Source organism: Rhizophagus irregularis, chromosome 5, assembly GCF_026210795.1.
Source record: "Rhizophagus irregularis chromosome 5, complete sequence".
In the NCBI taxonomy this organism is placed as follows: Eukaryota; Fungi; Glomeromycota; class Glomeromycetes; order Glomerales; family Glomeraceae; genus Rhizophagus; species Rhizophagus irregularis.
Window position 1 is genome coordinate 4,842,937 of NC_089433.1, and position 24,837 is coordinate 4,867,773.

Consider the following 24,837-nt stretch of genomic DNA (forward strand, 5'->3'; position numbering starts at 1 on the left):
ATGTCTACTCAATTTTTTACAAAATTAAGTCAAAATTATATTGAATTATTAAAAGATGATGAATATTATGATATTACAATTGAAGTTGGTGAAGATCCTAACGTAAAAATATTTCGTGCTCACATGAATATTTTGTGTTACCGTTCTCCATATTTACGACGAATTTTATCTTCCAATAAAAAAAACAACAATAACGTATTAACTCACATAAAATTATCAAATATTTCACCGAAAATATTTCAAAATATTTTAGAGTAAGTAAATAATATATTCTATATTAACGGATAATAAATAACATTCATGAAATTTTTGTTATATAGATATATTTATGGCGGTGTTCTATCGTTGAATGATTATGACATTTCAGATTCTCTTAAAGTTTTGGCCGCTGCAGATAACCTCCATCTTCAAGAATTAGTTGATTATTTACAAAAATATTTAATTGAAAATAAGTCAGATTTGATAGAACAACATTTTGGAATGATTCAACAAATTTCTTCACAATCTAATAATTTATTAGAACTTCAAGAGTTTTGTACAAATTTAATGGTTCAATCACCCCAAAAAATATTCAAATCTTTTGATTTCACCAAACTTTCTGAAAAATCTTTAATTTCGCTTATTAAAAATGATGATTTACAAATGAAAGAAATCGAAGTGTGGGAACATGTATTAAAATGGGGTCTTGCACAAAATTTAACTCTCATTCCGGATCCTAAAACTTGGTCAGATGATGATTTCAAAACGATGAAAAATATTTTACAACACTGTTTGCCTTTAATTAGATTTTTTAGTTTATCGTCTAGAGAATTCTCACAAAAAGTTCGTCCATATCAAAAACTCTTAGATCAACAATTATATGAAGATTTATTGAATTCTTATTTGGAACCTGGTGGTGTGTCAAAATACAACGTTTTACGCCCAAGAAAAATTAAGAATGATGAAATTAAAATTGTCGATTCCCAAATTATTGATTCAAAAATTGTAGATTCTAATATTATTTCAACCGTTTCAAAATGGGTTGATAAAGTAGCTATAAATAATGATAATTATGAGGAATTATATTTACCATACAAATTTGAATTATTATTAAGAGGAAGTCGAGATGGATTTACTCCTAAAAAATTTCATGAATTATGCGATGGCAAAGCTAATACTGTTACATTTATTAAAGTAAAAGGAAATGAAGAAGTTCTTGGTGGATATAATCCTATGAAGTGGGAAACTACTGGCAAATGGTGTTATACTAATAAAAGTTTTATTTTTTCTTTTAAAAATAAGAATATTAAAGATGCAATTTTAAGTAATGTAAGAGACGCATGGCAAGCATTAGATTATAGCAGATCATGTGGTCCACAGTTCGGCCAAGATCTTAACATAAGTTCTAAAAATACTAAATCTTTTAATGTAACTTATTGTAGAAAAGTGATGTATGAAAGAAATATAAGAGACACTGAAGATAAATTTTCAATAGAAGATTATGAAGTATTTCAAATAATAAGAAGCTAACTACTGTATATATAGATAATTTCTTGTTAAATAAAAAAAATAAAACTGAAGTTCTATATATATGAGACCAAATCTTGGCTTCTTTTTGATAATTATTAATCACGTTTGTTTTTTATTTGTTAAAGACAAAACCAAATTAATATTTACAGTATAAAGGATATAATGAGACTTAATGCTGTTACATTTTTATAAATGAAATTCTTGGTAGTGGTTTAGCATTTTAGGGATTTAAAAAATTTATTGAAGATGTTCGTATTTATTAATTTGTACTTATTAAATATTCTAATAATACGGAATATAAATTTCGTTTCCCTCGCATGTTTTCCCTCCTTTTAGCTCAAACTTTATTTATTCTTTAGAAGTAAAACAATTTTAATTTCAGTGTTCAGCGTTTTCTTAATTTAATTTGAAACTCCAAAATTTTTTTTTCATCGTCTTTTTTTTTTCTTAGCCAACTTCACTCGCAATCAATTCAATAAAAAATTTTGTAATTTTATGAAAGAATCATTTTCAAAACTTGTTTGATATATCATGTTAAAATTTTGTTCCATTAGTTTTTTTTGTTTCTAATCAAAAATAATGTAAATGAAGGATTTAATGCTTTAAAACAAAGTTCACCGGCAGCGATCAAGATTTTAATGATGTCTGAAGTATCGTATTCCTCTAAAGAAAGCCTCCTTCCATTAGTTAATATACATAAAAAAAAAATTTAAATAGTAACATAAAAATTATTTATTTTTTATTTTTATACAAATTTCCTATTTTAATTCTCAAGATTATTTGAAAAATTTTAGGTAAAATATTTGGTAATTTAATATGTAAAAGAATTCCATCATTTTTTTTGTTAACATCAGTTGATAATATTCTTCTATGTGCACGACAATATAATTTTGGTAAAAATGGTAAAAATTCATCATCATATATTATAAAGAAAGAAATATGGCAGTCGGCTAGTAAATTTATATATGGTAATTCCATTTAAATTCCAATCATCCTGTCGGATATTTACAAATTTTGATTTAGTAAAAATTGAATTGTGCTGTGCTAAATCCTGATTGTTAATATCGAACTGACTAAAATAATCGTCAATTGTGGAAATAATTTCGTTTCTCGAATTAAAGACCAATCTATGAAATATTGGATGAGGTATATTGTTATTTGTTACCATCTCATTATTGGCTTCATCCTTAGAGCTAGATAATTCACTCTGTTTCAGATTCTGTTTCAAAATATACAATACTCACTTGGACTAATGAAGTCACAAGTTTCTATATCCATATTTTGTTTGGAAAACATGGTTATTATAACCTCTCCATCTGAATTAATTTCAGTAAATTCAGGGAGTAATAATTCATAAAATGTATATAATGGAGAAGACGGTACATCATTGCCATTACGATTCATAATGCAGAAAAACAAGCAATAAAAAATGAAATTTTATGCTAGTATCATTATTTTGCCAAATTCAGCAATCATGTATTAACTTTGTAAGGTGTATTGTTAAATTTTGTAACTTCGCTGCAATATTATTACTTTAGAATATCAGGCTTATTTTTTATGCTATAACCATTTCTACAAGTATTGCATGAAATGTGCTACTGTAATATTCATTAGCAGTTATGTTGTAATCTATTTTTTTTGTATAAAATCAATAAAGAATCTGTATACTACATAACGGTAAATAAAAACTAATGTCTAATTCATTATTATTAGTAATCAATCAATATCCAAAAAGTTGAATAATATAAGGCATGGTAAACACTCATATTTGCAACAAGCTGTCCGTATGTCGATGAAGGAATAAATGTTTTGCGTAAAAAACGCTCAATTAGCTTCTGTTTCATTTCAGTAATAGGCATTTCATCTGCGAAATCAGTAAACAGCAATATCATTGGTTACTGTATTGGTTATATCCGTCTTAGAACGCGTTTTGTAAGTCCAAAGCATTAGAGTCTTATTAATATTAGCTGATATATCGACTTGAAATGATTATAATTTAAATCTGATGACTCGGCAATATTGAGTTGCAGTACATAATCTAGTATAACTGCCCCAGATGCACCCTCAAAAAATTCTGCATACGGCATTATGTACAGTACGAACATATGAAAGTAAACAATGACGTATAAGGGTGACAAATAAGATTTTACCTACTCAATAAAACAGCCCCTCAGATAAATATAAACAGTGGAAACGTAGTGGGTGTGATGCCTGTAATGATTTAAAAGTATTGCAGAATATTTTTGGGTGCAGCTGGGCTAGATATCTAGTAATGATACAATAATGGCACAGCTAAATCATTGCTTCGCAGTTCAAAAACGTGTAAAATGCTCCGCCATTCGAAAATGTTAGTCAATAAATAATTTAACGTTAACGAAATAAATGTTTTTTACCATTTTTATTAAAAAACACTGCGAAAATGTTTATTAATAAATAATATAATAAAAAAAGTGGTTCACAGCGTTTTTTTTAACATTTTAATAAAATGTTGTGAGATAACAATTTTAAAAAAAAAAACGCTACACTACGTTCTTTGATAATAATTTGATAAAAACATTTTTACTAAATTTATATTCATACATTTTTATTATTTATATATTATAAATAAAATATAATAAGCAGTGAATGAAGAAAATCTAAGTAATAATTCTATAGTATGGTGAGAGTTTAACAAATTCTTTCTTTTTGACAAGAGTAATGATAAAGTCCCAGCCTAGATTAAATTATATATTTTAAATTATATACAGCCGACCCTTCTATAATCACACCCTTCGGGACCACCAAATGGCGTGGTTATATAGAGGTGTGCTTATATGCATATAATCACATATATATAAAATTTATTATTGGTATGATTATACACAAAGATTTACAATTGAGAATATTATTACTACGTGTAATTTTTATTTAAATATATATTTATAATAATTTAATAAATATTAAAAAAGGTTTGTTGAAAATAAAATTATCTTAAAAAAACTTATAATTTCCCGCCATCCCTTCCCGTCTATTACATAGTTTTTTTACGAAACACAGAACTTAAAATTTGCATCGTTACATAAATGCATTTTTTAGTTTTCTTATATGACCCTAATAATTCAGTTACGCAAAAATACTAATTTATTTACTATAAAACTATATTATAATTATTATATAAAACTAATAAAAGTATAAACGTACAATATGACTTATTAATCTTGTTTTTCAAAAAACTATCAAGAGTGCTTTGTTAAACTCTTTAACTCTTATTATTCGTAAATATTTTCTAAAAATACGCAAATCAAAATAATTAATAAATGTTTTCAATGCATTAACTCCTTCCTTATCTGATATTAATTGTATTTCTTCATCCGAAGTATCTTCATCTCCAATTTCTTCATCATATATTAATTATTTGTTCATCAGTAGTAAGATGCTCTTCAGTTAAAATTTCACTATCAAATTCCTTAAAAAATTCTCGTAAAAGATCAGCTTCCGGAAGACAATCAAAATTGATTTCAATATCAGAATCATTTAAACTATCCGTCTCTTGTAAATTTTCAACGTCATCTATAATATAATCAGAAGATGGTAGAATACCAGTTTTAATCCAACAATTTCGTATAGTTGATTGACACTATTCCATGCTTCGGCAATATAATCTATCGCTTCTTTGATATTTAATTTATTTCTAATATAGGATACAAATTAATTAAGAAATTATAAATAAATTAAATAAAAAATATAAGTTTAACTTACTTTTCACAATCCATTCCATTATCAAATTGCCAGATTAAATGTAAGCAAAATTCTCGTTAATATCTGGATTTAAAGCTATGGATAATTCCTGCATCCATTGGTTGAAGATGAGCAGTAGTATTTGGAGGAAGATAAACAAGTTCAATATTAGTAAGCTTAATATCAGGTTTTTTTTTAATAGGTTTCTTTTTTGATTTTTTCTGATTTTGAGCTGAATGAGATGATTCTGCAACTTCTCCTTCTGTATTATGATCATCATCACTTAAATCAGAATTATTTTCGCTAAATAGAATGAATTAAAATGCAATCCAGCATTATCAACAAGAAGTAAAATTTTTCGATCCATTGTACGAACCAAATTATCGAGATAATGAAGCCATTCAACAAAAATATCTGATCCCGTCCAGGCTTTTGAATTAGCACGGTAAATTACAGGAAGACTTGATCTATTTATATTTTTAAAACAACTAATGTGGATTAAGTGACTTTTCGATTACAAGAGGAGGAAATTTGTGTGAGCCATAAGAATTACTACATAAAAGAACTGAAAGTCAGTTTTTATCCTAACTTATAATTATAAACAGATAAAGTTTAATCTTAAATAACAATTTAAAAATAATTAATTTCTGTTTCTGTTAAAACTTACTTTTTTTCGTCTAGAAATTTTTCCTGTACTAAGTGTTTGATTAGGTTCCATCCGAAAAAAAAAGGCTGCATTATAAATATCCTTTTCATCATATTTAGCTAAAAGTGTACGTAAACGTAAACGTTCTTATGGGAGAGTCTCTAATGGAGAACTATTGGCTTCTCCCGAAAAATGAACTCTTTGAAGATCATTTTGCAACTTAAACCTATAAATCAAACCATTAGTACATTTTAGTTGGTCTTCAATATTTAATAACTTGGCAAACTCTATTCCTTTAAGTTGTAATATTGAGTTCGATAAAGGAAGGCCTGCCGCTGTTGCTTGTGAAGTCCAAATTTGCATAACTTTTTCAAGTTCTGGAAATTGAACAGAATGGTTGTGGTAAATATGTGAAGTTTGTGAAATAGATAAAACTTTTCATGTTCCTTTTATATTTTACTAATAGTTGTTCTATCAATATTTAAATCTTGATATTTTTCGTTAAAAAATAATGCAATGTTGCCTTGACTTATATTAGGATTGCTTTCATATATTCACAAATTTCTTTTTTATATTAATACTAATAGCAGTACGTGTATTTTTTGATTTTTCTGAACAAATAGGTGGCATGTTAAACAAAGTAATGAAGTATAAATTGCATATTACGTGTACTGCGTATACTGCGCATAGTGTAATATTTTATAGATTATCAAGTTGTACAATTTATTGTGATTGTATAAGGGGATATAATTTTACTGTGATTATATAGAAGGAAATTTTCTTATATTTACTATAAGATGGGACCGAAAAATTATGTGATTATATTTATACATATATTGTGACTATAAAAAAGGAATTTTATTATTAAAATAACCGGGACTAATGAATAGTGTGATTAAAAAAAGGAAGTGATTATATTGGAGGCGACTATAGAGGGGTACGACTGTACCATATTTCTATAAATTACAGCATCAATTTTTTGCATTCCGTCTTGATAAGTATTGTCACAATATTTTCATAACCTAATCTTTAATAAAGTGACACTATATTTATTTTAAAAAATGTCGAACCTGACGTTTTTCATTAAAAAAAAAAATAATTAAGTGTATAATAATTTTGATAAACGAAATATAACCGTATAATAGGAAATTTTATTATTTTGAAAGAAAATGTTAGCAATAAATCCACTATTGAAGCTATTATTAGTAATAATTCACCAATAATGGGGTTAAAAAAAATAGATAATTGCTAGTATATTTATTATTAGTAACTTATTTCTTAATTTTAATAACAGTTAATAATATTTTCAAATCTTGTATTTTATTTGTTCAATTACAAACTAATTTTTATATTTATGTAAAAAAAAAAATTACATATACTCTATAATTAGTGTTGAACAAAATACAATGATATCAACAAAAAAAAATAATAATATCCCAATTATAAAATTGTGTTAATAGTTAATATTGGGCTTAAGTTAGTTGCATCTTATCTAATATAAGGAGTTTGGTATCAAATTATAGTTAGAACATGAATTTTCACAATTGTGTTACACCTTTTATGTTTTATATTCATCACTTTTCTTTAGATGAACTTTATAAAATGTATTTTATATTTGGTGTAGATGCATGTTCTAATTGACTTATTTTTCATTTTGTTCCCTATAAATTGATTTATAATTTAATAAATTTTCAATAAAAATAAAACAATAATTTAAATAAATATTTACATACTCCGTAAAATCAGTAATTTCTACTGAACAATTGTTGTAACTATCATCATGTTTTTGGAAGTTCTTTTGTAAATTGATTGAGTAATCGAGAAGTATAACAAGCTTGTGGATGAATTGATTGACTATTTCCAGTAGATAAAATATTTGTTTTTCTATATTCTTCTGCTTTTTCAATTTGCTTATTAATTTCTTTATCTTCACAACTAAGTTTAGGGATCAATTTTTCTATTTCAATAGCACTTGGTCTCTTATCTGGATCTGGATCCCAACAATTTTTCATTAACTCAATATAAAATTTTGGTGCTTCTTGTTCATTTATTTCAGGTCTAATTCCATTACATATATTTAATGCTAAACCACTATCATGAGCACGATTGGCAAAAGGTTGTCTTCCAGTTGCAATATAATACATAATCATACCAAAACTATATACATCTGCTGCTTGATTATATGGCTTTCCTCTTAATACTTCAGGAGCTACAAATGGCATAACTCCATAAATTTTTGTTTTGTCTATATTACTAACTTCTCCACATAATCCCATATCTGAAATATATATATCATGTGAAGAATTTCCAGAGTAACCATAATAGGAATTATATCCAATTGATACCAATATATTTCCTGTATGGAAATCACGGTGGGCTAATTTATTTTCATGAATGTTTTTAAGACCTTTAACAATCTGACTTAGTACATCCAATTTTTCATTCCAACGGTAACTCCTAATGATATTGTTATTCTCATTATTAAGATTTCCACCACTTGCATATTCAAATACAATAATATAGTCATTTGTATCTGGATTTTGGGATATCCCATATATTTTGAGGATTCCATCATTAAAATTAATAGAGTATGCATTAACCTATCAAAAAGTAAAAACAATCATTATTCAAAAGTGTTTAATGAAGTCTAAAAAAAATAAAAAAAATAAATTTCATACCTCATTTAAAAATTCATTAGTAATATTTTGTGAATTATATAAGCATTTTAAAGCAACTTCTTTATTTGGTGTAGTTCTTTTTAATTCCATATCATATTTTAATGGACCATCTTTCCATATTGCTAAATAGACTGTAGAAAATCCACCTTTACCTATTTCTTTAATATTATTAAACTGGTCATATGGTATCCATTCAACAATTATATCATTATAATTGTTAATTTTTAATTGCATATTTTGAACAAAATTATCAATTCTTTCATTTCCACTAGTCCAATATACAAAATTTTGTTTTAACCCATTTATTTGACATGGTTTACACCATTTATGATAATATATTTCTGTATATTTTTTACCACAGTTTTTGCAATAATAACCATCTTGAAATACAATAACATATTCATTTGTATTTAGATTTTGGGATATTCCATATATTTTAGGAATATTATCTACATAAACTATATCATCTACTTTAATGGAATATGCTTTAGCCTGTTAAATGAAAAGGTTGTTATAATAAAGTACTTTTAAGGATTAAATTATAAAAATTAGAAATTTCATACCTCATTTAGCAAGTTACTAATAACATTTTGAGAATTATTCAAACATTTTAAGGTGACTTCTTTATTAGGTTCTCTTTCATATTTTATTTCTTTTTCATCATATTTTAATAAACCATTCTTCCATATTGCTGTAGCAATGCCATCTTTGCCTATTTTTACAACATTATTAAATTGGTCATAAGGTATCCATTCAACAATTATATCACTAGTACTTTCAATTTTAAATTGCATTTCTTGAATGAATTCATCAATTTTTTCATTTCTACTAGTCCTGTTTGTAAAATTTTGTTTTAAATTATTTATTTGACATGGTTTACACCATTTTCCCCATATTACTGTATATATTTCACCACATTCTTTGCAATAACTATTATTAAGTACTATAATATAATCTTTTGTATCTGGATTTTGGGATATTCCATATATTTTAGGAATATCATATTCATAATTTAATTTAATGGAATATGCTTTAGCCTGTTAAATATAAAAGTTGTTATAAAAAAGTACTTTTAAGGATTAAATTACAAAAATTAGAAGTTTCATACCTTAATTAGCAAGTCACTAATTACATTTTGAGAATTATTTAAGCATTTTAAAATGACTTCTTTATTAGGTTCTCTTTCATATTTTATTTCTTTTTCATCATATTTTAATAAACCATTCTTCCATATTGCTGTAGCAACGCCATCTTTATTTGTTTTTTTAACATTATTGAATTGGTTATAAGGTATCCATTCAACAATTATATTATAACTACCTTCAATTTTCAATTGCATTTCTTGAATGAATTCATCAATTTTTTTATTTCCACTAGTCCAGTTTGCAAGATTTAGTTCTAAATTATTTATTTGACATGGTTTACACCATTTATAGATTATGTATATTTCACTACATTCTTTGCAAAAACTATTATCAAGTACTATAATATAATCATTTGTATCTGGATTTTGGGATATTCCATATATTTTAGGAATATTATATTCATCTACTTTAATGGAATATGCTTTAGCCTGTTAATATAAAAATTGTTATAATAAAAGTACTTTAAGACTAAATTACAAAAAAAATAGAAGTTTCATACCTCATTTAGCAAGTCGCTAATAACATATTGAGAATTATTCAAGAATTTTAAAGTGACTTCTGTATTAGTTCTTCTTTCATGTTTCCCTTCTTTTATATTATATTTTAATAAACCATCCTTCCATATTGCTGTAGCAAAACCATCCTTGTTTGTTTTTTTAACATTATTGAATTGGTTGTAAGGTATCCATTCAACAATTATATCACCAGTACTTTCAATTTTAGATTGCATCTTTTGAATAAAATTATCAATCTTTTCATTTCCACTAGTCCAGTTCGTGAAATTTTTTTCTAAGTTATTTATTACACATGGTCTACACCATTTTTCATCAACAGTTATATATATTTTACCACAGCTTTCACATATAATATCATTTTGAGATGACATGATTTAGGATTTTTTTTTTTAAAAAAATAATCGGCGTTAATTAAAGTACACAAATATGCGATGATTGTTACAAAATTTAAATCGAATTGAAAATCATGTGATAATAATCACGCCATTTTTCTTTAAGTGTAACATAACACCTGATACTCAATAAATTTGTCATACAGTACAATGCAGATCAAAATAAAATCATTTGGCTCACTTGATGGCCAACATTACGTTAATTTTGCCAAATGATCGACATTCCGAAAGTGAGTCAAATCCGCATATAAATGACACAAAACTTTCTTAATAAATAGTAGATTTTAGGTTACACTTTTACAATTATATTAATAGAAAAATACCTATATATATATTGTTCGGGGTCCTACGTTAATTTCGCAAGAAGCAGAAATCGTTAAAGACGTTTAATTTCATTATAAAACGGTTAAAAAAAAAATAGTAGTTAAAAAAAATAGTAGTTTAAAAATACGCTAATACTTATTTAGATTTAAAAAATTTTACAAGGGGGGGTGGGAAATAAGAATTATATAATAATATACTTATCTAAATTCTAAATGGTGAGATTTTTGGATATTCTTCATCAAAAATTCCTTATCAATTATACATTTTTATTTCGTTATTTAGAACAGGTTGTGAATATATCGAGGATAAATAAAAAGGATATTACTAAAGCTTACAAATTAATAATTGAAAATTTTATTGTAAGTTTAATAGATATCTTAAAAAATTAAGTGTAATTTGTAGAAGTTGGCGATATATTTTTCATAAAAGTTACTAGCACTTAATTTGCGAAATACTAATATATTTTCAGTTCAGTTCTTACTTTACGATTATTACAACTGGGAAACTTTAGCAATGACCACATTAAGGGTAAAAAAATTTGGTGAAACTTTCAATTATCATACCAAATAAATAATCAATTTGAAAAGCGAACATATAATAAATTGCGAATATACTGTAATAATACTTATTGCTCATTGCTTAATTTTCTCTTCATGTAATTAGTGTACAGTGGGTGTGCGCACACCACCATAGGTTGTTTGCTGTGCATACTAATATAATATTGTTTAACATGTTGCACAAAAAAAAACATAAAAATGAATATAAAATAAAAATTTGGCAAAATTTTAAAGTATACAATACATTAAATAAAAAGGGAATAAAGGATAACATTATTTGTATTGAAATTATTTAGTACTTCACAGGTCATCCTCGGTAAATCTCTTTTTCACAACATCCGAGAATAGAAAATATTAAACAGGAATGACCATGATGAGCATTATCGTTATTGATAAAACAAACTTGAAACTTTCATATGTAACTTGAATAAAATTCTAAAATTGAGTTTTTAAAATTTGCTGTGCCACTTTCGAAAAAAAAGAATGACAACTAAACTAATAAGTTAATTTATGATTAATTTTTGATTCTATTTCTATTTTAATAATTTTATTTACTATGCATTTTAATTGTTGCTTATAAATAGCATTTTTAAATAAAACCCAGTTTAAAACTAATTAAATAAAATAACTCGTTGATTATACCCAACAGATTATTACATCAAGCTCATTTGAGAAGCTTGTTTTAAGCTTAAGATGTATTGAACAAACTCAAGCCAATTACTTTGAGAAATTTAACATTACCGTATATTATATATATGGAAATTTCTCATTTATAATTATTTACAATTTTTAATTGTTAAAATTAGCTTTTGCTACTGTAATAACATGAATTACCCGGATAATCAATTTAATAAAATACTCTATAAATTTTTTCAGAAATAGTCTCATATGGAAACCGGGTTCAAATGATCGACAAATCAAATCACAATGGAATAACTTTCTTAGAATATACTAGTAATTATAATTTTTCCAACATTGATAATATCATCATTGTACAGTATGTATTGTCTGAAAAATAATAATAATTGCAGGTACTGTCAATTTTTACTTTATCAAATTTTCATTTTGCATAGTTTGGCCCATTTTCTGTATTTAAATTGTTTCTATACAAATTTACAAATTCCAATTTTCAATTTTTTATAGGCAACTTGATAGAAATATTAGTTTGAATACTTGCTTGATATTTATTGTTATTATGTTATTATGCAGCCAAATAGGACCACGTCGTTTTTAACATACTGATATTTTTTAGATAAATTATTAATGCATAAAATATCTTTGATATTTTTGACGCATTGCGTCATTTAGATTAATATCACTCGTTAATTTTTAAAGGTAAAATACCTATTGTTTACTATTCTTGCACAATAACACAGTTATTGAAGCTATAAATAAACTAGATTCTCTCACAGAAGGCAGTATAACTGCCGAGTATTCAGAGGAACTGAGATTATCCCATAACTTTCCGAGTTGTGGCTCATGCTTGGTTGTCAAGAATTATACTATAGGCGCATATATAGCACTGCAAGTTATTCTTTTAATATCTTGCAGATTCATAATTATATTTATTACTTGTATTGATAGGATTTTGATTTTATTCTTATCGAATTCTAGCAAAAGGATTACTTGACCTTATAACGTAAACCACTGCAGGGTTGGCCAAAACTGCGGTTATTCCATTGAGCACCTGTTTAACTTGCGTATATAGAAGATAATGTACTTGTTTAACATTTTGAGGACTGCAGTTATCTCATAGCTAAAAGGCTGTAGTTCATGATAAGTTGTCAAGAGTGTACATTATGCGCTCAATCACTTACCGACTTGACTTTTTTTATGTCAAGAATGCATTTGTTAGAAGAATGGGCCACAGAAAAAAATATATATAATTCATATTTATGCGTATAAAACTTTATTGATTTTTGATGCTATCAATGAGGGAGGGAGTACGCTTATCCTAGACCAGTTAATGCGAGTCCCAGCATCAAGTTATTTCTTTGCTCTCACATTTCGGGGAATATTGTATCTATAACTAACAAAATTATTTCTCTATCTATACGTCTATCTACTTTCCTATCATAACTAATTTTGTTTCTACCCATATACACCATACAGGAAATTTCATTTTAACCAAGTTCCACAAGAGAATCGACCCTAAATCATAAATTCGGGTGATTAGCAACTGAAGTAAACGAAATAACAATGCAATCTTTCCTTTTCGATTCACACTTATCGCTACGATTCATTTTCACAACATTCCATGCCGCCTCAAATTCAAATAATTTGTTTCTCTTGACTTTAGTCAATTTTTTTATCGCTAGAACGATACTGCGCCAAATTCCCCGGCTGAAATTACAGTCATGAGATTTTTTTCTTCGTAGTAGTATTTCATTGCGCCAATGAGACATCATCATCCAGATTTTCTCTGCGAATATCAAATATGCAGGAAGGATCAAGAAAAGTAATATATCCTTAAAATCTACATTATAAATTCGAAAAAAATGATTAATATCGTGATGATGTGAATCTAGAATCAAGCCGAGAAATCAAACCAACATTATACGAGTTCGTTTGATTGTTGATATTGATGATGGTAAGTTTGATCTGTTTGAACTTTTCGCCTGATTTTGTTTTATTTGCATAAGGCGGATAAAAGGATTTACTGACAGTGACATCACCTTTTATATAATTCGCATGGTCGACTTTGGAATACGCTTTTGGGGAAATTATGTTAATATAATCACATCAACGAAAATTTGATCAACAGAACCGCTTAAATTAATAAAAAAAAGCTTATTATCAAGGCCCTTTTTAATAATAATATACGTACTTATTCCCGTAATACGTGTGACGAACTGACGATTCACGTCTATACTAAATTTTTCTAATGTTACCGCGCATTTATTATTAAGTTCTGGATCAATGATCTCTCGTTACACGCTCGCTTCACATCATAACCCACTCCATTATATGTCTGAATTTGGCAAATTAATCGTGCCTACTTTATTGTAAATAAAAAAAATATTATTGTATGCGAAAATCTTACGTTGCACGAATATCTTCTGCTAAATCCAATGCTATGATCGCGAACTTGAATTTATTGCTTGAATTGCTGTAGGCAAGACAATATTCTGTTCCATTTCTATACCATTCGTCATGTAACCCATAATTCCCAGGCTGAGAAAATGCAAAATTATAATCATCAAACCTGATTCAGAATTAATTATCAAATCCGTGTTAGTGCATTTCACAACCGAAAAGCTTTGGAGGGATTGGTTTTCGTAAGTGATACTGTAGGCTTGAAATCAGTTTTGCTGATTCAGGGGTTATATCATATCTTCAAGAACTTACGAGTTTAGGAAAAACTTAATAATCGGTACTACATGAAAATAAATTTGTTATTGAAGAGGAAATTATTAAGTTATTAATAAATACGTCTAATAGGACCCAAAATATATATGTAGGGGTAAGGCGTCGCCATCATAGAAATTTTACGGGGTTAAGTATTGATTTGCGTACAATCTGAGTTTTTTAGATTATTAAAATGCGTATTTAACAGGTTTTTTTAAACATGGGGTTTATTTAGCTAATCATATATACATATATAAGATAAATAATTAAAAGTAAATATAAAAATATGCAACATTTGTAACATGCTACGCAAAAATCAAGTAATATTGTCTATCATATTAGCCCAACTAATGTGAAATGAAAAGTAATATTATTATGATTACTTTGGTCGGAAAGATGTAATTGAAAAAAATATGATAATATTTTTATAATTGTGTAACATATTTATTGGATATATTATTATATATTCATTGTAAAAAATATTTTAATATATATAAAATTTTTACATCAAATGGGCAAATCATATGATGAGGTTAGAAAAAGAATTAATTTGCGTATTTTTTCTGATTTTCTGAAGTAAGGAGGCAATTTTGCGTACTAAACTTATAGAAATCCCCGCGTACAGCTATTAATAAAAAATTTGAAAGTCACCTTACCTCTTTATATATTTCGGGGTCTTCATCTAATACCAACATTGTTCCATTAATTCTTTATATTTTGAAGGAGTTCCTGAATCCTGATATAACCCTTGGTCTCATACCATTAAAAGAATATTATAAATACTGATTATTGATATGATTGATTAATTAATTACAATATTTGTCTAGATGAATATGCTCTACGATGGAAAAATAATTTAATTTATGGTAACAATAGAAATTGGGTTAAAAATTGTACTTAATTAAACATAAAGCAGACATGATAAATTCATCACGATTAAATGTATTTTACAACAATGTTTACGATTTATATCCAATCATTACAAATATAGAACAATGAGTGAAGATACATTAGAACAAGCTTTCAAAATTAAAAATTTCATTAAAGAGTTCCCAACATATGGAACATTATATAATCACAATGTAAAGGAAACATGTTTGGACTTGCGAAAGAAATGAATTCACGAAAATTGATGTGATACCAAAGACGATGATAGAGTTAGAAGAAAGATACAAATATGGCTGATCAAATAAATATAGGGCTATATTATCAATTAATGTCTCTTTCTTGTGTATGATGCGAGAGCCATCTAAAGTGATTATAATTAATAAGGACAAAGGAGTGAGATTGTATAGCAAAAACAAAAGATGAACGTTCAGTGTTACGTGAATTATGGGAAAAATTATAATTTAACAACTTTTGATTTAATTCTATGTACAGTATTTTTAATAAAATATAAATAAAGAAATGCGTGTTACTAACAGAAAAAAAAAAGATATTTAGGAGTTAGTGTTTTTCGGACTTTGTGCTGTGCTGTATAATGCATATTCATGTTGCCGTTTTATATGATTGCAAATTAAGTAATAGTTATATACGGTACATCTTGTGAATCTTACAATGTAAAATTTCCATGTATACTTTTTTCTTAGTCGATCACTCATGCCGTTGTACTGTTTTCTCCGAGCTAAAAAATTATGAACTCGGTTAAAAGATCGCAGTTTGAAGCGTTAACGAAGAAATTATTTTGGCATTTGCAAGGAAGCGACTTCAAAGCTTGTAAAATATTCGTTTCGTATAGATTTCTGAGGACATTAATCATCACGGAATGCAACAACATAAATGTTTGGCGAGACTTTACTAAGATTAATGCTGTGAACTAATTATTTTCGGACACTTAAACTGGATCATGAAGTGAGATAATGCGTAATAGTGTAAGCAAACGAATGGTATGGTCTACAGAAATTAGTATAAAACCGTTTTAAAACATATATCAAAGCTTAATCATATTTTTATTCTGTATCAATAATGCCTGTTTATGTATATTTTGGAATTTTGTTCGTGCGCTTTGAACCTGAACCTGACCATTGGTTAATGGTTAGATGTCTATAAAAGTTTAGGATATCAGTCATGTGTAAAGATCTGTAGTACAACGTTTTATTAACGTCACATGATTTTATAATTATCCGTCGTTTTGTTATTTCGTTTCTTGTTTGGCAATAGTTTTCTTTTGAACAACCGATAATTTTAATAGTTATTTCGCACTTTTAATGATGGAAGAATTTTTTACAAAATTGATACAATTTGGGGCTCAAATCGAAGAATCATGTCGCGAGTTGAGGTTTGTAACTATTTTGTTACATTACATTACATTAATACCTAATATCTTAAGAAGAAAAAACAATTCTTTTTTTAAATAAATAATTAAAGGACTACAATTGAAAGTCCCGCATTACCAATATCCTTAGGGCATCAGGAAAATTATTTTCGTGATATGCTGGTACAAAGTAAAGCAATGATGAATGAAATAAATTCATTAGAGAAAACTCCAAACACTAAGCATCATATGAACGATCTCATTTTAGCTACTAATAATGTCTATGAAAAGGTATTTAAAACTTGGTTTAATATTTTTTACAAAATATTCTTATAAAGTTTTAAAATTTTATCCGATGTCATTTAATGATAGATGCAGCATGATATATATTTAATGGAAGAACAATTACGCGAATTCGGTTTGGAAGGTAAGTTTACGCGTATTTTCGCGTTTTCTTAATCAAATTTTATTTAATTACAAGAGAAATATTAACAATCCTCTTATTATAGGAACTTTCGTTCCAAAATCAACTATTGATGATGAAAAGACGAGGGAGCCTACGGAGGAAATTGAATCAAAATCTACATCAACCAAGGAACCTTCAAAGTTTCATCCTGAATCTGAAAGACGATTCACACCGCCTGTTATCAAAACGTTCAAAAGGCTTTCCACTCAAACACAAGAAAGTCCAACGCTTGAAAGTTTTGGTTTATCAGATCACGCGTTAGCATTACTTAAAGCTGGTTAATATCGATTTTTTTAAAAAAAAGCCTATTATTAAATGTATACTTATATAAATATTTCATTTTTTTAGGCACACCCGAATTAATAAAAGATTATGGAATTAAGCTAAATTCAGATAACTCTAAATCTCAACAATTTACTAATAACGTTGCGTCAAATGATTTAACACCAATATCTTTATTTGAACGAATGTCTCCTAGATCAAGTTTTCCTTCTTTATCTTCTAACGAACTTCCGGAATGTACACAAATTGGACCAATTACAAAAAAAGAGTTTGAAACACTTGGTCGTGATATTCATAGACAAATTTCTATGGAGGCAAGTTATTCTGCGATAATTTCGACTAATATAAAAATTGATCATAATTTTATTTATTTATAATAGTTCTTAAATCAAGTGATATATGATATTAATGAGATGGTCGGAGGTAAGCTAAATAATTCCTTTGTTATTATTCTTATATTAATTAGATATTAATAAAATATTAATAGGAAATATTCGTGATTATTTAAGATAAACACGACTTGCCGGATTTTCCGAAACAGGCTTGGAATGAATTCACATATGATGAACTCTTGAATGAGATCGGAGTTGGTTTGTATAGTTCTTGGTAATTGTAAATTTCATATATAATCAAAATTAATATTTTTTTTTTTCATATATATAAAAGGAGGAACAGCCACAATTGACATTGTCTTACTAGCTTTGATAACTCTAGATAGAATTGTATCAAGATGTAGCGATCCTGATCCAATGAAAAAACGATATCGGATTTTATAGTTCATTTTCAGTAAAATATAGCTTTAATATAAATTTTCCCAAATGGTTACATTTTTTTACTTTAAATAAATATTATTTTCAAATATAATCTTAAGTTATCGACCTTTGAATCTCAAATGACTCTCAAAAATAAAAATCATAGGGACATTGAAGATCCTAAAGACGAAATTGGCCATTTTGGCATGTGATCAATAGTATATTCATCGACTAATCCTATGCGAAAACGTTCCACTCCAGCCCATGCAATCATAACACCATTATCAGTACATAAATGTGGTGGAGGACATATTAATGGAACGTTATACTGCTCAACCGCCAACGATTCCAAACTAAAAAAAGCTGAGTAAATTACCAAGTATTGTAATGTTCAAAAAAAAAAAAAAATTTACCTAAAACGAATGCTTTTATTACTTGCTACACCACCACTTGCGACCAAAGCTGTTAATGGGATAGCCTTTTCTTTACACCATTTAAAAGCTAATTCTAATTTATCTGTCAAATGGGCTATAGCCGCTTTCTGAAAAGTTGAAGCTAAATCTCTCTTAATATTTTCATCATCTATATCCAAGTTATGCTTTGTAATTAAAGCATTCACTGATGTTTTCAGCCCACTAAAACTCAAATCCATTGCCTCTTTTCTACGTTTATCTTTTGTCATCGGTATTGGAACCGAGAATTTCTTAGAATCTCCTTTTTCAGCAAACTGTTCTAATGCTGCACCAGGGCCACCTCCGCGACCTTTCAACCAAGGTATTTTAAGTAATCGAGCGATTTTGTCATAAGCCTCTCCAACTGAATCATCCACAGTTGTTCCAAGATGGATATAATGATTAACACCACGTGCTACCAATATAAGAGTGTGTCCACCAGAAATTAATAATGTCAAAAAAGGAAAAGGTAGCAAATTTGGAGTTGGATGAGTAAGACGTGCCGTAAGCGCATGAGCTTCCTATAACATACGATATATGATATAACATTACACCTGAAAGAAAATGAATTGTTTAAGCTCTTGGATTTTTTTAGTTATTCATCGTTAATACATGCCATATGATGAACGCCTATTAATGGTTTACTATAAAAGACAAACTATGAGAAAATTTGTTCACTCTATATTTTTTACGCAATGAAATAGTTTTTACATTTACCAAAGTGCTGCAGCCAAAGCTTTTCCCGCGCTCAATCCATTGCCAAGACAGGCAGGAAGTCCAGGACCTCTCGTAACTGCAATTACATCGATATCTTTAGCGATATCCATGTTTGCTTTATCCAAAGCTTCTCGTATTACAAGTGGTAAATATTGCTGATGACTTGACATTGCCAAGTTTGGAACGATTCCTCCATATGGTTCGTGTAGTTGTTGTTGAAGGTGAATCGCTTCACTTATAATCTGTCGATCTGAATTTACAATTGCAACTCCTGTATCATCGCAAGAAGTTTCAATACCGAGAACTGTAAAAGGTGTTCTTATATTCGGATTAAAAGTAGAATAATTTTTGGATAAGAAAGCTCTATTTGAATTACAAAAATTATACCGTACAAATTTTAAATATTGTGTAGATATGAGCATGATAAATATTTTTTCTTTTAAAAAAAAAAAAATCTGAATTAGATTATCTACGATGTTACACGACTTCTATATCCAACAGTTTAAATCAGAGTATCATGGCCTCCAATCCACATTTTAAGATGTTAAAAATTGTTTTTTATCTAATTAGAAAAATTACAAAAAAAAAAATAATACAATGGAACTGATATTAGACCCACTTTCTACAAATACAAAGTACATATGCTGCTTTTCAATCTAATAATAATAATTATAATAATTTCCATTATTCTCTATCAATCTATCAAGCCTGAAGCATACTATATATTATGAACCTACTGATTCATTGACATTAACATAGTAAACACGTTAACACGACGTTTTGCTACTGAACTTTACAACGAATATTATCTAATTCAAATTTCCAATTTGGTCATGATCGCAACATTTTCAAGAGATAATCAGCTGCAGTAATTCTAATAGCAGTATTCAATCAATTACAAAATTAAGATATATAGTAATAACGATAACAAAATTGTTAAAGAGAATATTGAAGCCATTCAGGATCTAATGATAAAATTATTTTATTACAAACCTATTTGAAAAGACTATTTAGCTGTTTGTTTTAATTAATGATAAAAATTAATCCCGAGATAATCAGGTCTATATTAGTAATGGCTAAATGGTTAAATGTTACATCAAAAATTCGTCATAGATGACAATCAATAAATATAAAACTTTCTCTCTTCATTTCATCATTCTTTTTTGTTGATTACTATGGCGACTTTTGCAGAAATATTTTCACATAAATCGACTTCACCAGCTATTATTATTCCAGAGAGTGGGCTAGAACTATCATATAGACAATTATATGAACAAATTAAATCGGTTCAACAACAAATTATTGAGAAATGTGATATAAAACCACAAGATGCTATCACTATTGTATTACCAAATTCATTAGAATTTACAATTACTTTTCTAGCGCTTACGTTACTTCGAAATATTGCAGCACCATTAAATCCAAATTATGCCGAAAATGAATTTAAATTTTATATAGATGATTCAAAAAGTAAAGTAATGATAGTACCAAAAGGTTGGGTAAACCAAAATAAACCTGCAGTTCGGGCTGCCAGGGCTTTTAATGCGGTAATTTTTGAAATATCATGGGATAACCATAGTCATCAAATCAATTTGGATATTCATGGAAATGCAAAAGGAGGAAATTTTAAAACCCGAGATCCTCATCCCCCTGATGTCGCTCTTTTATTACATACATCAGGAACGACTGGACGACCCAAAGGTGAATTTAATTATTAATGGAACTATAAATGTTTGATTTTATATTATTAATAAATAATAAATAAATGAAATTTAGGTGTTCCACTTACGCATCGTAATATTACAACAACCATGAATAATATTATCCGAACATATAAATTGGTTCCAAGCGATCGTACCTTGCTAGTAATGCCACTCTTTCATGTTCATGGTTTAATTGGTGGAATGTTATCCACTTTATTATCAGGAGGAACGGTAGTAATTCCTCCTAAATTCTCTGCCACCGATTTTTGGAATCACTTTTTACAATACGGATGTACTTGGTACACCGCCGGTAAGGAAAAAATTATAATATTTTAAAAGGAACTGGAAAAGCATCTAACCTATTCTTTTTATCAAATACCAATCTTAATATAAAGTCCCTACAATTCATCAAATTTTATTGCGTCATCCGCCTCCAAGCGGAGGGGCACCTAAATTACGCTTTATCCGTTCATGTTCTTCATCGCTTGCTCCAAGTACCTTAAAGGAACTTGAAAAAGTATATAATGCGCCCGTACTGGAAGCGTATGCTATGACTGAAGCAGCTCACCAAATGACCTCAAATCCATTGCCACCTTTGCCTCATAAGCCTGGTTCAGTCGGTGTAGGTCAGGGAGTTCAAATAGCTATCTTGGATCAAAATGGCAATCCGACTGAGGAGGGCGAAGTGTGTATTAAAGGTGTGAATGTGACACCAGGATATCTTAATAATCCATCAGCTAATAAATCATCATTTACAAAAGACGGGTGGTTTAGAACAGGTGATCAAGGTAAACTAGATAAAGATGGATATTTATATTTAACGGGACGTATTAAAGAATTAATCAATCGTGGTGGAGAAAAAATTTCGCCTTTAGAAATAGATTCAGTTCTTTTATCACATCCTTCGATTTCCGAAGCTGTTTCTTTTGCTGTACCTGATGAAATGTATGGACAAGAAGTTCATGCTGCCGTTATTTTGAAGAAGGATCAGCAAACTACTGAAAAAGAATTACAAGATTATTGTGAAAAAAATCTTGTTAAATTTAAAATACCAAAGAAAATCTATTTTACTGATGTTATGCCTAAAACTGCTACGGGTAAAATCCAAAGAAAAAATATAAGTGAAACATTCTTTAAACCTGATAAATCAAAAGCAAAATTGTAATTTTATTATTTTCTGATTAAAATGATATTGATTTTATATACTAATGAATAAAGATAAATATACTATACTGTATTATAATTTAACATTAGCATTAATAAACAGAAAGTTGGCAGAGCATTACAAGTATATCATATAAACGGCTGTTAAGCCGAAAAAAATGCGCTCAATAAATTATCGCGTGCACATTCTTCTTCTACCAATCTTTTGTCGGTTTCAACATTTTCGGTCCATTTGATTAATGTTGGAATGGATTTTAATTGAATTCTTGGATGAAGCCTATAAGGATTATCAGGTCTGCCCTTATATCTAGATTTATTTATTTATTTTTTTTGAATTTCGGTTAAAAATAATATTAAATCGGAAACTTTTAATTTTATACCTCATAAATTACTTACTCTTCTCTTGTTCCAACAGGAACTTCAATTAATACGGAATTAACAGGCGCATCTTCTTCAAGATGTTTACGGATTAAAGGATCAGCTAAGAAAATTATTCAAAATTAATTATGGGCCGAAAAAAAAAGCATTTCTAAATTTACCTTTTACACAATCTGGACACCACGATTTTCCGGTATCTGGATTTTCAGTACCTTTTTTTATAAAAAGTAAAATATTAGTTATGCCAATAAAGGCATATTTTTACAGCAAAAACAAGTGACATGATACAGTTTTAATTTAAAAATATATACACATACATATGCATATATATATATTTTCTTACCGAATAAAAGGACAAAAATGTTTTGTCCTTTGCGTTCTTGAACAATTTTATTAACAGTTCCGTCAAATTCATCATAAGCCGAAATTCGTATAGTATGAACCATCTTATTTATTTTTCAAGAAAAACCCACTAACGTTTTAAATATGAAATGGTGAAATTTTTAAATGACAATGACAAATTATACGGTTAAGTGATTAACAATGAAGTTCCACATAAATTTTAGTGGAAATACATTACACAAATCTCCAACTTACAACACGCGTTTAAGCCATTATTTACTAAAAAAAAAAGAATTCGCTTTTTTAATTAAAATTCTCTCCTTATTTGGAAATCGATAATAGTAGAAATAGGTCACAATGCCTAAAATAATCAAAGTCGGAATTAAGAAGTTTATTTGTTTTACGCGTTTATAATATTTTATCTGAAGAAAAGTCTTTTAAATGTGTATCTCCTTTTATATTAGCTTTAAATAAAAATTTAGAGAATAGGATAACCCATGTTTCGGACTTTAAGGCAAAAAAAGACCGGCTAAAGATTGTTCTGAAAGTCTTTGTATAGAGCATCCGGTCTTTATAAGTTATAATAACACATACGAAGAACTTGTTTTAACTCCGCGATCCTAATCATCAAACCATCAATGGGAGACAATGACAATAATGACAATGGATTGATCAATAACAAAAGTAAATGACCGGAGTCCGGACTTAATCCAAAGGGTTTCGTGACACAAATCATAAATGCATTATTCTGACTGCATAATCGTCATAATCGTCATATATAATTACCGTAATTACCGTGAAGTTATCGTCCCTAAAACTTTTACAACCTTTATGACGAATGACTTAATAAACATTATAAAAAGTTCTGAAATATCAGTAAATAATTATTCCCTAAAGATCTATGAGCAAGAAATTCAATATTTCGTTTTAAAACAATTTATATAATATGGAAATTATTAAAAATAATTTCCACGAACTTTTCCCCATCGTCCAAGAAGCTATTGAAGGAGCCGATTTTATAGCTATTGACACTGAGTTGACTGGTGCGCAATAAATTAAATAAATTATTAGTTGTCGATAATAATTTATCTTTGTTAAAACGCGACTTTCTTTTATTATAATAGGCTTGAACGAAAGCATTGAGAGAATAAAAACTTTCGATGATCCACAGTCAAGATATACAAAAGTTCGAATTGCTGCTACAAAAGTATGTGATTTCTCAATTTTTTTTTTCGCCTTTATAATATTGAATGGTATATAAGAAATTATAACAGTAAGATTTGTCATATTTTTAGTTTCTTATAATTCAATTCGGGATATGTACTTTTACATACTCGGAAGCGGAGAATACTTTTATAGCAAGACCATTCAACTTTTATATATTTCCAGCGAACTCCGATAGGAAGGATTACCATGATATATGTTTTATGTGTAGTGGATCCAGTTTACATTTTTTATCAAATTGCGGATTTGACTTCAATAAATTAATCGCACAA

General features: G+C 27.9%; 7 protein-coding genes across 7 annotated transcripts; 3 read left to right on the forward strand and 4 right to left on the reverse strand.

The window, feature by feature from the left end:
• On the forward strand, positions 1-1,509 carry OCT59_025576 (uncharacterized protein; the record flags this gene model as incomplete). Its single annotated transcript, XM_066139460.1, has 2 exons — positions 1-254; positions 321-1,509. The coding sequence occupies 2 exons, from the start codon at positions 1-3 to the stop codon at positions 1,507-1,509; spliced, it is 1,443 nt and encodes a 480-aa protein (XP_065992183.1).
• A 916-nt stretch (positions 1,510-2,425) lies between these two features.
• On the reverse strand, positions 2,426-2,913 carry OCT59_025577 (uncharacterized protein; the record flags this gene model as incomplete). The annotated part of the gene is made up of 2 exons (XM_066139467.1): positions 2,426-2,728; positions 2,818-2,913. The coding sequence occupies 2 exons, from the start codon at positions 2,911-2,913 to the stop codon at positions 2,426-2,428; spliced, it is 399 nt and encodes a 132-aa protein (XP_065992184.1).
• Positions 2,914-7,514: 4,601 nt separating this feature from the next.
• On the reverse strand, positions 7,515-10,581 carry OCT59_025578 (uncharacterized protein; the record flags this gene model as incomplete). Its single annotated transcript, XM_066139476.1, has 9 exons — positions 7,515-7,533; positions 7,606-7,627; positions 7,704-8,472; positions 8,551-8,681; positions 8,907-9,042; positions 9,114-9,587; positions 9,659-9,801; positions 10,006-10,123; positions 10,195-10,581. The coding sequence occupies 9 exons, from the start codon at positions 10,579-10,581 to the stop codon at positions 7,515-7,517; spliced, it is 2,199 nt and encodes a 732-aa protein (XP_065992185.1).
• A 6,402-nt stretch (positions 10,582-16,983) lies between these two features.
• Positions 16,984-18,691, forward strand: OCT59_025579 (uncharacterized protein). Its single transcript, XM_025312423.2, has 8 exons — positions 16,984-17,109; positions 17,199-17,376; positions 17,458-17,512; positions 17,595-17,828; positions 17,900-18,147; positions 18,214-18,256; positions 18,343-18,423; positions 18,500-18,691. Exons 1-8 carry the CDS (start codon positions 17,039-17,041, stop codon positions 18,607-18,609), a joined length of 1,020 nt encoding a protein of 339 aa, XP_025189703.1. The 5' UTR covers positions 16,984-17,038; the 3' UTR covers positions 18,610-18,691.
• OCT59_025580 (uncharacterized protein) lies at positions 18,606-20,176 on the reverse strand (the record flags this gene model as incomplete). The annotated part of the gene is made up of 4 exons (XM_025312422.2): positions 18,606-18,938; positions 18,999-19,558; positions 19,654-19,681; positions 19,755-20,176. 4 exons carry the CDS (start codon positions 20,174-20,176, stop codon positions 18,746-18,748), a joined length of 1,203 nt encoding a protein of 400 aa, XP_025189702.1. The 3' UTR covers positions 18,606-18,745.
• Positions 20,177-20,926: 750 nt separating this feature from the next.
• OCT59_025581 (uncharacterized protein) lies at positions 20,927-22,668 on the forward strand. Its single transcript, XM_025323806.2, has 3 exons — positions 20,927-21,455; positions 21,531-21,767; positions 21,853-22,668. Exons 1-3 carry the CDS (start codon positions 20,930-20,932, stop codon positions 22,620-22,622), a joined length of 1,533 nt encoding a protein of 510 aa, XP_025189701.1. The 5' UTR covers positions 20,927-20,929; the 3' UTR covers positions 22,623-22,668.
• On the reverse strand, positions 22,600-23,504 carry OCT59_025582 (uncharacterized protein). The gene is made up of 4 exons (XM_025323805.2): positions 23,343-23,504; positions 23,161-23,211; positions 23,018-23,102; positions 22,600-22,928 (listed from the first exon to the last, which is right to left on the reverse strand). The coding sequence occupies exons 1-4, from the start codon at positions 23,443-23,445 to the stop codon at positions 22,766-22,768; spliced, it is 402 nt and encodes a 133-aa protein (XP_025189700.1). The 5' UTR covers positions 23,446-23,504; the 3' UTR covers positions 22,600-22,765.
• Positions 23,505-24,837: the final 1,333 nt, after the last annotated feature.

What these genes read in the sequence shown, in the direction of transcription:
- OCT59_025579 (XM_025312423.2), top strand. Translation starts at nt 17,039, where the DNA reads ATGATGGAAGAATTTTTTACAAAATTGATACAATTTGGGGCTCAAATC. An exon ending in GAATCATGTCGCGAGTTGAG is followed by an intron (nt 17,110 to 17,198) that starts GTTTGTAACTAT and finishes AAATAATTAAAG; the next exon opens with GACTACAATTGAAAGTCCCG. An exon ending in CTAATAATGTCTATGAAAAG is followed by an intron (nt 17,377 to 17,457) that starts GTATTTAAAACT and finishes ATTTAATGATAG; the next exon opens with ATGCAGCATGATATATATTT.
- OCT59_025581 (XM_025323806.2), top strand. Translation starts at nt 20,930, where the DNA reads ATGGCGACTTTTGCAGAAATATTTTCACATAAATCGACTTCACCAGCT. An exon ending in AACGACTGGACGACCCAAAG is followed by an intron (nt 21,456 to 21,530) that starts GTGAATTTAATT and finishes AATGAAATTTAG; the next exon opens with GTGTTCCACTTACGCATCGT. An exon ending in ATGTACTTGGTACACCGCCG is followed by an intron (nt 21,768 to 21,852) that starts GTAAGGAAAAAA and finishes CTTAATATAAAG; the next exon opens with TCCCTACAATTCATCAAATT.
- OCT59_025582 (XM_025323805.2), bottom strand. Translation starts at nt 23,445, where the DNA reads ATGGTTCATACTATACGAATTTCGGCTTATGATGAATTTGACGGAACT. An exon ending in GTGTCCAGATTGTGTAAAAG is followed by an intron (nt 23,103 to 23,160) that starts GTAAATTTAGAA and finishes TAATTTTCTTAG; the next exon opens with CTGATCCTTTAATCCGTAAA. An exon ending in CCTGTTGGAACAAGAGAAGA is followed by an intron (nt 22,929 to 23,017) that starts GTAAGTAATTTA and finishes AAATAAATCTAG; the next exon opens with ATATAAGGGCAGACCTGATA.